The sequence below is a fragment of the Notolepis coatsorum genome (genome assembly GCF_963971535.1).
Source record: "Notolepis coatsorum genome assembly, chromosome: 10".
Taxonomy (NCBI): domain Eukaryota; kingdom Metazoa; phylum Chordata; class Actinopteri; order Aulopiformes; family Paralepididae; genus Notolepis; species Notolepis coatsorum.
This window is the reverse complement of record NC_140174.1, coordinates 113,337,262-113,352,677: the sequence shown is the minus strand read 5'-3', so window position 1 is coordinate 113,352,677 and position 15,416 is coordinate 113,337,262. Positions and strand designations below refer to the sequence as shown.

Below are 15,416 nucleotides of genomic sequence, written 5' to 3'. Positions count from 1 at the left end.
AACGGTAAATTTCGTAAACACATCGGTAAAAACGAAAACATTCTCTCTCCCATCTGACGAAGATTCCAATACTGTAAAATCCATGGCCACCACCTCCAGTGGCCTGGATGACAACACGCTCCCCATGGCAGTCACTACCCTTGGCTGTGGAGCCTTCGACACAATGCACCGCTCACAGGACTTACAAAAATCCTCCACATCTCGATACATTCCGGACCAATAACACCGACCACTCATCACAAGCTTAAAGGTCCGCTCGATACCTTGGTGACCATGCCCTCCATGCATCTGAACCAACACTTCTTTTTGCAATGCCCTAGGCATGATTACCTGCTCCTGCTGACCCTCCCTTGGGCTCTCTCGCGTTCGATACAGCACCCCCTCCTGTTCTACCACCCTTTCCCACTGCCGCAACAGCTCTAATGCCCTAGGGGACTCTGCCCGTCTCTCCTCTCGACTTGGCCTCTCCCCTCGCCGCCAATACTTAAGGAAAGACGCCACCACTGGATCGGCCTGCTGTAACAGAGACAAAGACTCTGAACGGTAAGACGGAAAGGTAGTAGTAGAGACATTGGCCGGAGAGGCCACCCCCGCCTGCTCCTCACTCCGCACAACCTGCCCACCCCCCGGCACAGAGTTGTCATCCTCTGGACATGAGCCGGGTGTTGCCGGTGCTGGTTTCGAGTACTGTCTGGATAAAGCATCTGCAGCTGCATTCTGCCGACCCGGCCGATAAACAATATCATAATCAAACCGGGCTAACTCGGACACCCACCGCTGTTCTACAGCGCCCAATCTCACGGTTTGCAAATGGCTTAACGGGTTGTTGTCCGTCAGTACGGTGAACTTGTTACTGATTAAATATTCCCGAAATGTATCTGTCACCGCCCATTTAAGGCCCAGCAACTCTAACTTCATAGAACTATAGTTCTCCATGCTGATGAAACAGGTGCGATGAAAGAGGACGCCTCTCCTTCTTTGAGCCACCAAGTGCTGCCAGAGCATGAAGAGGTGCTGCCAGACTGGCAAAGTTCTTCACGAACCTTCGATAGAAGGAGGCGAAACCTAGAAAGGATAACAACTCCGCCCCATTCCGGGGATTTCTCCACTCCGCTACTGCACGTATCTTCGCTGGGTCAGTCGCCACCTGGATGAGATAACGTGCCCCAGATATGACACCTCCGATCTGAAGAACGAACACTTACTGAACTTCACTTTCAGGTTACACTGCTCAAACCGTAACAAGACCCCCTCCAACCGACGTAGATGTTCTGCAAAGGTGGAAGAGAAGACCACGACATCGTAAAGATAGAGCAACAATGCTTTGAACCGCTGGTCACCCAGGATGCGCTCCATAAGCCTCTGAAATGTCCCTGGTGCGTTGCACAAACCAAACGGCATCCGGTTGAACTCATACAGCCCAAATGGCGTGCAAAAGGCCGTTTTCGGACGATCTCTCTCAAGCATCTCTACCTGATTATAACCGCTCGCTAAGTCCAGTGTCGAGAACCATGTTGCACCACTCAGAGAGTCCAATGATTCCTCAATGCGAGGCAGCGGGAACGCATCTTTGCGGGTTTTGGCATTCAACCGCCTATAATCCACACACAGCCTAATCGAACCGTCTTTCTTTCTCACGATCACCAAGGGGGAAGAGTACGGGCTACTGCTCTCCCTAATCACTCCCTGTTCCAACAACTTCTGGATGTGGCTTTTCACTTCCTCATACTGACTGGGCGGGATCCTTCGGTACCTCTGACTCACCGGGGCCTCATCAACAACTGGGATTTCATGATAAATAAGATTTGTGCATCCTAAATCACTATCTGAGGATGCAAATACATGAGAAAACTTGTACAACAGTTGCCTGGCTTGTCTTGCCTGCTCTTCCGACAAACCCGGGAAGCACAGTGCAGCGATCTCGGGGGACAGCTCCCTGTCTGCTTGCGACCCATGCTGCTCCCTAATCATAACCTGCTCTTCCCGTGGACCCACCCGCTTAAAATGGACAGAAACGCCCTCCCCGGCCACTACCTCAGCCAGATGTAACGATGCGAGGCGTGTCTGTGGCTTCAAACTAACATCTGAGGAACCCTACATAGGCACTAGAGACCACTAACCCCACAGGACAAATTCCCCTCTTCCAACCCCAACGGCTCTATAAGTACAGATGCCCTAGACGGGCATAGACTGTCAGGTCCGGCCGCTGGAACAAAACACATCGATCCTGCAGGGATTGTGAACGGGGAGACGGCAGCAGCAAACATGTTCCTTTCCAATGTGACAGTTTGTTCATTTAGACAGGCTGCAAAAGCAGTCTGCCAACCTGGGGCCTCCAGGAGGAGCGGCGGTGGGCTAGGACCATGCGCAGGGCATAACAGCTGATAACACTCCTTAATAACATTCATCCCGAGCAAGCCCGGCACTGCTTGTTTGCGCTCTTTTGCGGCTTGTCCAACTGGGTCTTTCACCACTAATATACCCCTCTGCGGTATGGTCCTATCCAACGCCACCGCCTCCACATCAACGGTGAAGTAGCCCAAATAGGGGATACTCAATCCATGGGCCCCACTCAATGTCAGCCACCCACAGTCAGCCAAATCCCCCCCCCCATTTTGGCAGTAGATGTTTAAAGAAAAAACTTTCGGTAACAGTCGACACATTTGACCCGGAATCGATTAAACATTGAAACTTCACCCCCCCCATAGAAACTTCCACAGTGTCACACTCCCCTACCAAACACTCATACACATGCGGATCAATATGGGGTATTGTTACTGAGCCTGGCTGTACTCCACCTGTGGTTTGGCTCTTCACCACAGAGGGAGACAGTTTCCCTGCTGCTCCGATATCTGGGCTGCCCCATCCCTCCCTGCGGCCAAAGCAGGAGACCAATGGTCTTGACTACGGCTAGGCCGTGGGGCCACACAGAATCGTGCGATATGGCCAGCTTTCTGACATTTAAAACAAATAGGCTGCCCTGAGGCATCGTACCGTGGCTGCCATTTACGGGCGTCTGTTCGCCTGGACCCTGATGCCTGCAAAGTGGTTGAAAGTTCTTGTGATAAATCATCAATTAAAACCTGTTGTTTTTGTAACATGTCTAAAACTTTGGCAAGCGTAGGATCAGGCTTCCCCTCCATCGCAGCAGTAACTACACTCGCCTCTACTGGCGTGGCCTCCACCTTCTCACAGGAACCCACCACCCGCCTTCTACGCTCTCCCCCGCACTCCTCTTCCTCTCCCCACTGAAAAGCTTCTCTACGGAGCTCAAAAAACGACATGGTGGGCTGCTGGCGAGTTTTTTTTTTTAATTCTCGACGGTGACTGATATCTGATAAATTTTCTGCAAATTGGTCACGCAAGGCAAAATCGCCACACCACGCCTCCTTCACCTTACAGTGATTGATCTCTTCCATGATAGCCATTAATGCATGTGAATATTCCCGTACAGACTCCCCATCCTGCTGTCTTCTAACCCGAAGCCTAGGTCACAAAACCAAATTAATAATTTGTTTATAATTCCGTGACCGACGTTAAATGATTTATGTAGTATGGGTCATATATAGATCAGAGCAGTTTGTATAAAGAAAAACGCTGAAACTCACGGCAGCTTCCTCGTAGCGATGGGCGATGAGAGTGGAGCAAACAGATCCCAGTTATGTGATGTGGATCAATGCGATCCAGTTCCGGTTTGTATAATACTAATATACGCCCAAATCATGTGGATAATTGAGTTATGGCAAATATCCATATCCACGGTGTGTGTCTTGAGTCCAGGGATGATAAACGAGTGGCCGGACGGAATAGGGAGACGCACCGGTATCACAAGAGATCCACTTCCGGTTGCAACTTGCCGATCAGCCACCAGGTGGCGGTATTGAAGCGTTGCAGAGTTGTGATGGCTCCCGCAGCATATGACAAGGCTCCGTGGGTGAAATATGAATTCCATGACGAAAATATGAAATATGAACTTGAAACCCGTCGTACGACGTGATTGGCGGGAAAAGGGTTAAAGAAAGTTGATTTAAAAAAAATTAAAGACTAATTTAATCAGATTAATCACTTTATTCAAATTGAGGATTTAGTTTGAGGATATAAAAAGAAATTATGATTACGTCATCAAATATGACGACAGACATTCAAAGCTTCATTCGAATACTTCAATAGAAGCTTCGAATGTAAAAATGTTTAATAAAAAATGACATTCGGTACAGCCCTAGTCCTAAATCAGATACAGGTCTGGTTTATTGGTTAGTTGGTTTATTGGATTTGTTTGCCTACATGACTAACCTAAACTAGACCCATGTTTAACCCTTATTTCTTTCTGTAACCATTCATGGTATTATTTCATTCACTCTACCTTATATGATATTAGAGTTGGGACACATGAAGCTAACCAAGCTAACGCTAGCACACCAAGCTAACGCTAGCGCACCAAGTTAGCGTATTCCCGGGAACAACAGCATTAATTCTGAACGTTACCTCACTGATGCTTGAAATGTGTGAACTTAGTGAAACAACATGGCAAACGTACAAAACTATATAAATAATACAATTTTATAATTGAACGACTATTAGAATATTTGAAAATTGATGCCAATCCCTACTGACTAGTAACACAAATACCGGAAACTGACTAGTAACCACAATGTGATTGGATGATCCCGGGTCTAATAATTATTCCATAACACAAAGAAAGGATGGCATTTTTTCCCCCTTCAGATTAACACTTATAGGCCTATATATGTTTTCAAATGTAGTAGTCTTTTCAATGATGCCCCGCCACTATTTAGTATTTAGCATGGTTAAAATGGCCAGTGTCAGTTGTAGTACTCAGATTAGCACTTTATATCAGCAAGTATTCAAAATAAAGTATTCATACTACGACTTCATTATCAACAGTGGTGTTGGGTAAAGCTCTGTTGATGTCATTGGTAATGTAGAATAATAAATATATTTATTAGAAACCTTATTATCTGTTGTGTCTCACTGTGGCTGTGTGTGTGGTCACTACAGGATACGGCGTCGGTAACGGCCGACCCGGTGAGCGGACGGTGCCAGTGGAACTGGACCTCGGTAGAACCTCTGGAATGTACCTCTCTGTCTGTCCAGCTGCGGTCCCGAGATGGCCAGAAGACCAGCGGGTGGAGTGACACCCAGATACTGCCAGGTCAGATCAGGTTCTCTAATCACTAGTAGGGATGCACCGATCCGACTTTTTCAGTCCCAATACCGATACCTGGGTTTGGGTATCGGCCGATACCGATCCGATACGCATTGTTCAAACTTTTTTTCAAAAAAGTAAAAATAAAAAATAGTTCCAAGTTTCTTTAAAATGTATATTAAAATATATTTAGTTTTTAAGAATTGTAAAGGATCACAAGTGTGTTTTTGATTTGTTGTAAAAAAAGACAGAAAATAAACTTCATTCATTCAATTAATAAACTGTATGCCTCACTGTCACTGTTAGCCCCTTTCGTGACTGCTGATGCACGCCTTGCTTTGAATACAGCAGTCACTTGCTCGACCTTACTAGCCATAGGAACATTCACCCTGAAGCACTGGTTATTTACGAACGGTTAGTTCTAAATTTATCACAGAGAAATTTCAAAGGTACTCACAGTTGCACGAGGGTTTCACACACAAAACCGGGGTAGTTTGAAAGCACGGCGTTGCTAATAAACATTTTAAATATTTTTTATAAACTAGTAAAATCACTGAATCACTGACAGCTAGCCTTGCGTCAAAATGGCTTACTCTTGTTCTTCCGTATAGTGACTTGCCGGAGCGCTGTGATTGCTGGGCGCACCAGGCATGTGACAAAGCAAAAGAAGAGAAGAAGCCAATCACAGCGCTCCGGCAAGTCACAATGCGGAAGAACAATTTTTTTTCTTTTTCTACCGATACCCGATCCAGCTATTTTAGTGATATCGGCGGCCGATACCGATACCAATATCGGATCGGTGCATCCCTACTCACTAGTACCTGGAGAGACACCCAGACACTGCCAGGTCAGACCAGGTTATCTCCTCTCTAGTACCTGGAGCGACACCCAGACACTGCCAGGTCAGACCAGGTTCTCTCCTCTCTAGTACCTGGAGAGACACCCAGACACTGCCAGGTCAGACCAGGTTATCTCCTCTCTAGTACCTGGAGCGACACCCAGACACTGCCAGGTCAGACCAGGTTATCTCCTCTCTAGTACCTGGAGCGACACCCAGACACTGCCAGGTCAGACCAGGTTATCTCCTCTCTAGTACCTGGAGAGACACCCAGACACTGCCAGGTCAGACCAGGTTCACCTCTCTAGTACCTGGAGAGACACCCAGACACTGCCAGGTCAGACCAGGTTCTCTCCTCTCTAGTACCTGGAGAGACACCCAGACACTGCCAGGTCAGACCAGGTTATCTCCTCTCTAGTACCTGGAGAGACACCCAGACACTGCCAGGTCAGACCAGGTTATCTCCTCTAGTACCTGGAGAGACACCCAGACACTGCCAGGTCAGACCAGGTTATCTCCTCTCTAGTACCTGGAGAGACACCCAGACACTGCCAGGTCAGACCAGGTTCTCCTCTCTAGTACCTGGAGAGACACCCAGACACTGCCAGGTCAGACCAGGTTATCCTCATTAGTACCTCACACCCATACTCTACTCCCTACACTGGCTCCCTGTCTCCTTCAGGATTGAATACAAGGTCTCCCTCAGGATTGAATACAAGGTCTCCCTCCTCACCCATCAGTGCATCCACAGCAACGCCCCCTCCTATCTAAAGGAGCTCATCGCTCCCCCGACCTCCACCCGCTCCCTCCGCTCCGGACACTCAAACATACTCCAACCCAAACACAGGACACACCTCTGCACCATGGGTGACCGGGCCTTCTGCTCAGCTGCTCCTCGGCTGTGGAATGCCCTCCCTCCCCGACCATCTGAGAGCACCACAGTCCGTTGAGGTTTTTAAAAGAGGCCTAAAAACATTTCTTTTTAACCTGTTAAGCCTGTAGGTCCCCCAATTGGGGGACCCTGCTTTTCTTTATCATAAATCGATCAATACAGACCGTATTAGATCCCCAATTATCATATCATGGGGTATCATTGGAAAGCCAGACTCATTGGCTACAACCCTGTGCAAAGATCTTCGAGATCGCCAAATGAGTGACGGAGCTAGAGCCCCCAGAGGTCGGGGGTTGGTAATGTGTACTTTGGCGCACGCATATCGTAACGCATGTAACTCGAGAACCGCTGAACGGATTTTGTCACCTGAAAGGGCAATTGACAGGCAACAAATAGGGCTATAATTCCATCTATATATTGTATTAAAAGAAATGCACACCGAGCCGCTAGAGGTCAGAAAAGTGGCGCGTCGCAAATCGTCCTCATGAGGGCCCACATGTGGGCCCTTGGATGTTAACACATTGTCTGCCAGGCATTGTACCCATCCTTATGCCCAGTCTGCCAGTGCTGTAACCCTAATGGAGATGTTTACCTTCTTTGCAGGGCTATAACTTTTTTAATATTATAGCTATATCGACATCACTATGGCCCATTCAACATCGGGTATCTATCGTTCCGGATGTGGGAACGTTATATTTTTTCATTCATACATTGTCGTGTTAGTACCCTCGTGAATATAAGTATGTTTTTAAGGTTTTCTGCAGTAATTCCTAAAACGCGAGTTATAGGCCCTGACTCATATGATAGATTATCGATTGGCATTTCTTTCCTATACACGCTATATTAAAAAAATCAAATGTATATGATCGGTATACATTATGCTTCATCATGCGTGAAGGAAAGGAGGGGGGGGTCGTTTATAATTCCTTGATCGTCAGTAAATGCTTTATTTAGTATGGGTTGATATGTTGATCAGATGGATTGCCGTGAAATGAATAAACAATCGGGCTGAAAATAACGTTATATTCCTCTTACCGTTCGCCGATGAGACTGGAGGAAAAATATTCCAATTATTTGACGTCGATCTGCTAGATCCATTTCCCGTTTGTATGACGCAATAAATGCCGAAATCATATTGATTATTGCGTTTCGAAAGCGATCCCATGCACTCGAGTGTGTATCTAGACCCACGCTACAAGATATTACTGCCGGAGGAATTTCCTTGAACTTCCGGTTTGGCTTGGAGTGTAACTCGCCTGACATCCACCAGCCAAGAAAAATTTGCCAAGAGTAAAGACCATAACCCTATCAAAACAGCAGTCAAAGTGTATATTTTCATTTTTACTGATGTTTTGTAAGATTTACCGAAAATAAGAATTTATCGGAAAAATGCTAATTATATGTCTTATCGGAAAACCGTGAGGAAATGACTAAATCCAGATTTAACCCTGCCATTGGAAAGAGGAGCCCTTTCCCTATCCATAGATGTATGATTTGGCCATAATAAGGTCAAGGTCAAGTTCAAGGTCAAATATGAATTTATAATTAAAATCGATTATCATTTATTACTGTATCTACAAATCCTTCTGTTTAATCATCTTCCTTTTATTCATTTGCTTAGATTTTTTTGTACACTTGATCTCAATAAGGTGGTGAATGAGCTCAGTGAGCAAGCTCGGTTTGCTCACAATTGTAACATGGTGTTATTCACCGGCACAGATGCAAAAAAATATCATAATTTATATTCTCCTTCTTTTCATTACAATCTACTCAAGCCTAGTAACAGACACAATATTTCTGACACTGGGAATACATACCCCCATGTCCCTAGATGTTCCTAGATACCAAGAACATGCCAATTGACCTTGTAGAAGTGGAGCAATCTTCCATTTACTTAGGCATGTACCTTTTTTAAAAGGGGCCTAAAAACATTTATTTTTAACAAGGCATTTGCCTGAATTATTCTTTTACTTTTATTTTTACTTTAATTTATTTATTTTTTAGATTTTAGGCTGTATGTTTCTTCCATTTTCATTGGTTGTTTTTTCATTTTAATTGTTTTTATTCATTTTACTTTTGGGATGCTCGATATTGGCTTTTTTACCGATAACGATATACCGATATTGTCCAACTCTTGATTTCCGATACCGATATCAACCAATATCAACCGATACCGATATATGCAGGGTTTCTCCCCCCAAAAAACGGAATAATTTCAGGTAATTAACATTACATATCTCTTGTTGTGTAATTAACACAACATTATGCATACTTTGACAATAAATAAAATAATAATTTGTTCTTACTTGCTTGCCTGGGTAAATAAAGGTCATAAAGGTTTCCGATATCAAATTTGTATGCCAATATCGGCCGATAATATCGGACATCCCTACTTTTTACCTTTGTAGCACTTTGAGATTTTCACAAATATAAAGTGCGGTACAAATTGAATCTATTATTATTATTATTATTATTATTATTATTATTATTATTATTATTATTATTATTATTATTATTATTATTATTATTATTATTACCCGGAGCGACACCCAGACACTGCCAGGTCAGACCAGGTTCTCCTCACTTTTTCTTTTATCAAATGTTTTATTTTCTCTTTTTTTACATGAAACAAGACAAACAATACAGTAACAGTAATAATCAACAATAACTCACAGGACAATAACAGAAATAATAATAACCATAATGACAGTCCGGTAATTAAATCAGAATGAAAATAGACTAAAAAGACATAAAAATTATAAATACAATACATGGACACTCGCTTGCTCCCCCCCCCCAGGACCCCAACGTGGGCTATACATCCACTACTTCATTCAACACCAGAAAACTCCAAATGTATATGCGTTCCTTTATCTTATCCACCACAGCCACCCAGACTGCGATTCTGGCTTCATTAACACCTAAAACCCGCGCAGTAGATATCTCTAGATAAATCACATCGAGATAGGTGAGAATCCATACCTTCGGGCACATTTTATCTGGTTGAATCCAGCGTGACGCTATCAACTTTTTGGCAGCTGTAGAACCCGCCAAAATGAGTCTCTTTTACATGTACAGAGGTTGATAACTGAGAAACATCATTCAACAACAGTACAGAAGGCAGTGTCGGTATGGTCAGAGATAAAATCTCTGATAACTGAGTGGTAACATTTTCCCAAAAGGTCTCAACAGGAGGGCATTCCCAATACATATGCATATATGTACCAATAGCACCGTTTGAACACAAGGAGCATCGAGAGTCAGGTCTGAGACCCATTAGGTACAATCGTCTAGGGGTCAGGTAAGTCCTATGAACAAAGTTAAGATTAATCTGTTGGTGATCTGGGTTGCGTGATGATAGCCGAACATTTTCCCAGACTGCATCCCAATCAAAATCTACCTCCAGCTCTGGGCTATCCTTCCTCCAAACCGCATCTAGGGGAAGGACCTTATTATGAGGACGTAAGTAAGTGGCGATAAAAGTCAGAGACGAAGCCTCTCGACGTCTTGTCATAAAAGAATTTGTGAAACCTGTGGAGCATCCCATGGGACGCCGTGAGCCTTCAGAGCTGCTCTTATTTGTAAATAGAAGAAAAAGGAGGATCTGGGGAGGTCAAATTTGTTGGATATATCTTGAAAACAGCGGAGACCAGAGTCATCGAAGATATCCCCCAATGTGTGTATGCCTTTCTTTTCCCAACCAGGGTGTCTGATAGGTTGTTGTCCAATAAGGAGTAAATTGTTATTAAATAGGGTAGAATGCATGTGCCATTTATGTTGGTTAGTACACGTTTTCTGTGTGTCACGCCAAATCCGGATCACATGTGTAATAAGAGGGCCAAATCTTAAGTTGCATTGCTTAATTGATATGTTGGTGTATATACTATATCCTGCAGTCTATGTGGGGCCACTATCTTCTCCTCCAATGGTTTCCAGGATACCGCTGCTTGAGAATCAAACCAGGTGATCAGTGGTCTTTTTTTTTTTATCCACTTTTTCTCCCATTTTTCTATATTTTCTCCCAACCCAATTTTGTATCATCCAATTCAACCCTCCCCTGTCACGAACGCTGTTTCTTGCCTCCCACAAGCCGGCTGCAATGTGGACTAAGTCATATATAGCACAAGTCCCCTCCGGTACTTGAGGTAACAGCAGTCGCATCTTTTCACCTGCGCAGCTCGATCTCTCAGTGTCGAGGAGTAACGCGTGGGAGGCTCACGCTGCCCCCGACACTTCCTGATTCTACTGCGCAGGCGCACCAACCGACTTGTAGGAGTCGCTTGTTCACAACGTTCGATCCCCACCCTTCAGTTTTCCCTCCCCGTAATACGGCCAATGTGTATTACTGCGGACGACCAGCTAAACTGAAAACAATGTGGAGAGCTGGATTCGAACACGCGAATCCTAGCGTCTCCACACTGGTGGCGAGTACCTTGCCCACTACACCACCTAGCCGCCCCTACGGTGATCAGTGGTCTTAAAGAGAACGCTTGAAAGTAATATTTGAAGTCTGGAAAGGCTAAACCCCCATCGGTTTTATTTCTCTGTGCAGTGGATCTTTTTCATCATGGGCGTTTGTTGTTTCAAATAAATGTATATGCAGCAGAGTGCAGTTTTTGCCAGTAACCAGCAGGGGGGGGGGGGGTGTAACGGCAACATGGAGCTGATGAAGTTCATTCTGGGCAAAACATTCATCTTAACTATTGACGCTCGGGCCTGTAATTCGTTTTTTTATTTTGACCACCTGCTGAAGTCATCTGTGATCCTGTCTCGCAAGCCGGAGTAATTATACTTCACCGTCTGGCCTATAGTGGGGAATATTTCAACTCCAAGACATTTAACACTTTGAATGCACAGCAGGGGGCGCACATTTAGTGCTTGAATGCCCACCATCCGCTTCAATGTTAATGTTAATATCGCCTAATCTATGTTTTAAATTATGGCTATGTGTCTAATCTGCCCGTCGCATTATCAATGACCCATTTCCAGTCAACATTGTCGAAGCGGATTGTTTTTTTATCTGTTCATTTCCGTTTTATAGCATTTTGAAAAGCCCTCGTTTTCAAGAAGAAAAAAAAAGAATCCCTGCTAAACGCTGATGTACTGTAATATTCTAGAACGTTGTCATTGTTCGGCCTATTTATGAATCGTTTTCAAATAAACGCTAGATTATTGATAGTATATGTGTACGTATGCACGCTTGTGCCGCAAGCTGTAAATCGATTCTCTTATTTCCTGATCACTCGCACAGTCAAAACAGCCATATCACATATAGGGGGAAAGCTTATATCTCCGTGAACAAAGGTCTGATTATCCTAATACTGGTAAAATAGATTCCTTACCTGAGATCAGATGGTATCCAAATGGATTATTCCAATTCCTGATCGACCATTCCAAAAATCGATCCTTTTATTGATCCCACGCGTATACTGTAAAAGAGCGTATACACGCTGTGCTGAGGGTCCAACATGAAGCTGATCGGCCCCGGTTACATGTGTGAGAAGTAAATGTGGATAGGGGGCGCTTTTTTCACATCTGAGCGCCTGGGGTGGCTGATTTACCAACGGTAGACTCTGTTGATGAAATATTAATTCAGATCGCTAATTAAAAAAATAAAACAAATATTCTCGTTATGGGTAAACCCGAGAAAACTCGGGTTGGGCATTCAAAGTGTTAAAGTGTTCTACCATGAGTATATTTGCTGGGAGGATGGTAGCCTTCGCAGTCACATTGAGTGGAAGGGAGGCTGATTTTGGCCAGTTGATCTTAAATCCCGATAGACTGCCAAAATCATCTATTACTTTGAGAAGATGAGGTAGGGAGGTGGCAGGGTTCTGCAAGAACAAGAGTACATCATCTGCATATAAGCTGATGTGATGCTGTGTGCCCTTAATTGAGACCGGTGATATGGTTGTCTTATGTATTGAGCTAAAGGTTCGAGGAATAGAGCAAATAGTCCGGGACTAAGAGGACAACCCTGTCTGGACGAGCACGATACAGGGAAGAGTGGCGAGCAGAGTTTACCTGTTAAAATCATGGCCGATGGACCTGTATATAGCACTTTGATCATATGGATGAACCCTTCACCTAACCCCATCCTTCTAAGTACTGCCCATAAATAAGACCACTCCAATCTGTCAAAGGCCTTCATAGCGTCCAAGGATATGACAGCCGTAGGGGTTGTGGCATCCTTGCTGGCATCGATCACATGCAGTAACCGTCTAATATTATCTGTGATCAGACGGCCTCTTATGAAGCCTGTCTGATCAGGGTGAACTAGAGATGTCATATGCTTTTGAAGTCAGATGGCTAGCACCTTAGCGTACAGCTTGAGATCGGTTCCGAGGAGGCTTAAGGGTCTATAGCTGCCGCATTCGGTGGGGTCCTTATCTTTCTTAAGTAGGACAGATATGAGTGCCATATTGACATCCCTGGAAAAGTTTCCCTCTTTGATTGAGTGTAAAATCATATCAAGTAATAGGGGTCCAAGTACATCCCAGAATGAGAGGTACAGTTCTGGCGGAATACCGTCCCAGCCAGGGGCCTTACCACTTTGCAAGTCAGCAATCGCCTCCCTAAGTGCCTCTAGTGTAATAGGTGCATCTAACCGTTTAGCGTCATCCTCTGAGAGTTGTGGTAAGTTAATTTGATCAAGAAATTCCTCCAGCTTATTATGATCGAAGATCACTTCTGATTCGTACAGGTTGGAATAAAATTAACGAAAAGTCTTGTTGATTTTTTTGGGGTCGGTGGTAACCTTCCCCTGTTGGTCCTTGATGGCAGGGATATCCGCAAATTGTTCACTGGCCCGTATCTTCATAGCTAGTAGGTGACTAGGTTTAGAGCCATGAAAGTAATAATGTTGTCTTGTTCTGTGCATTTGAAATTCAGATTGTTGTCTTAAAATGGAGTTAATCTCTTTTTAACATTTTAATTTGAAACTCCAGTCGACCAGAGTAGTTGCGCTGCAAAGAGGAGAACAACGTGGAGTGAAGCCCTGCCAGTGCTACCAATTTGGAGAGACGTTCCTTACGGAGGTTAGAGGCAAAGAGAGTAGTGTTACTCCTGATAAAACCCTTAACCGAGTTCCATAAAATGCTGGGGTCTTGTACCAATCCAGCATTAAACTGCAGGAATTCAACAAGTTTTTCTTTAAATTGCAGGTTGAATTCCTTGTTCTTCAGCAGTGTCGAGTTAAAGCGCCATCTAGGGGCCCGGGATGTCATACTACTGAGTGAACCCTTTAGAAATAAATATTTGTGGTCTGACAATGCAGTGGGCCCCAATTCCACGTCAAAGCTATCAAATAGTCTGGGGACGCAAAAACATAATCTATTCTAGAAAAGGTTTTGTGTCTTGCTGAGAAAAAGGAAAAATCTCGCGCAGTTGGATTGAGCGACCGCCACAAATCAATTACCCCTGTGTCCTTGGACCAGGCCTGTAGGGCCGTGGAGGCCTGTCTCTGGTCATTGGTTGGCAATTGTTGGCAACTCGCCGATCATCCACCAGGGGGCAGTATTGAAGCGTTGCAGAGTTGTGCCGAGTCCCACTGCATCAGACAAGGCTCCGTGAGGGAAATAATGAATACCATGGCAAAAATATGAAATATGATCACAATAACGTCGTACGCCGTGATCTGGCAGAATTAGCATGAACTTGAAACACGTCGTACAACGTGATTGGCGCAGGATGTGTTAAGGTCCTGTTGAGATCCGAGCGTGAGCATAAAAACAAACATAAAACAGTCGACTGAAAAGAAAAACAAAAAAACACACAATCCCCCATTCCCACCCCCCTCCCCCCCTTCAAAATACTTGTCCGGTATCCCCTGACCGAGCATATCAACCACAACAACCCTATGTATATTACCATAGGGCCTAATTCCCTCAAACCTACCATAAGTAGATTATTCTCACAGTGGCTACTTGCCACACTCAAAAAAAAGAAAAAAAGATGCCTCAAAACGTAGAGTAAATTCACATTAAACCTTATAAGAACATGGCTAAGTTTAAACAAGAAGAAGAATAAAAAAATTAAAAATAAACTAGAATTGGAACTATTGCAAGAGAAGGGGGGGGGGGGGGTTATACTACCTATATGTGTATTGCATGCGTGTGCCGTACGTCCACCAGGCCGGAGGAGGGCGATGCTCTGCTGTGAAGTCCATTGTTTCCTGTGATGTCACTATGATGTCACTATGGATATAATCATGGCAGTTGAAACTTTCTACATGTGTACTGCATGCGTGTGCAGTGTGTCCACCAGGCCGGAGGAGGGCGATGCTCTGCTGTGAAGTCCGTTGTTTCCTATGATTCGCATAGAGTAGAGGTCACAGAACCTTGTAGCATTGTCATAGTGCAATTAGACCGCCGTGTCAGGAGAGGGCGCTGTGCAACAGTTCGTCTGACATTTTAGCTTACTAGTAGGTCAACAACAGATGAACAGCAGATAATGACGCTGGCCGTGGACGCGACTATATGCCGTGTGTGTGGCTAGCAGAAAGTAGCTGAAACGTTGAT

General features: G+C 44.5%; 1 protein-coding gene across 1 annotated transcript in view; it reads left to right on the top strand.

The window, feature by feature from the left end:
* lifra (LIF receptor subunit alpha a) overlaps positions 1 to 15,416 on the top strand; it is a 149,894-nt gene that overhangs the window by 71,144 nt on the left and 63,334 nt on the right. The window contains exon 4 of the mRNA XM_084322882.1: positions 5,020 to 5,173. Coding sequence (XP_084179008.1) covers positions 5,020 to 5,173 — 154 coding nt within the window. The remainder of the gene's footprint in view (positions 1 to 5,019; positions 5,174 to 15,416) is intronic.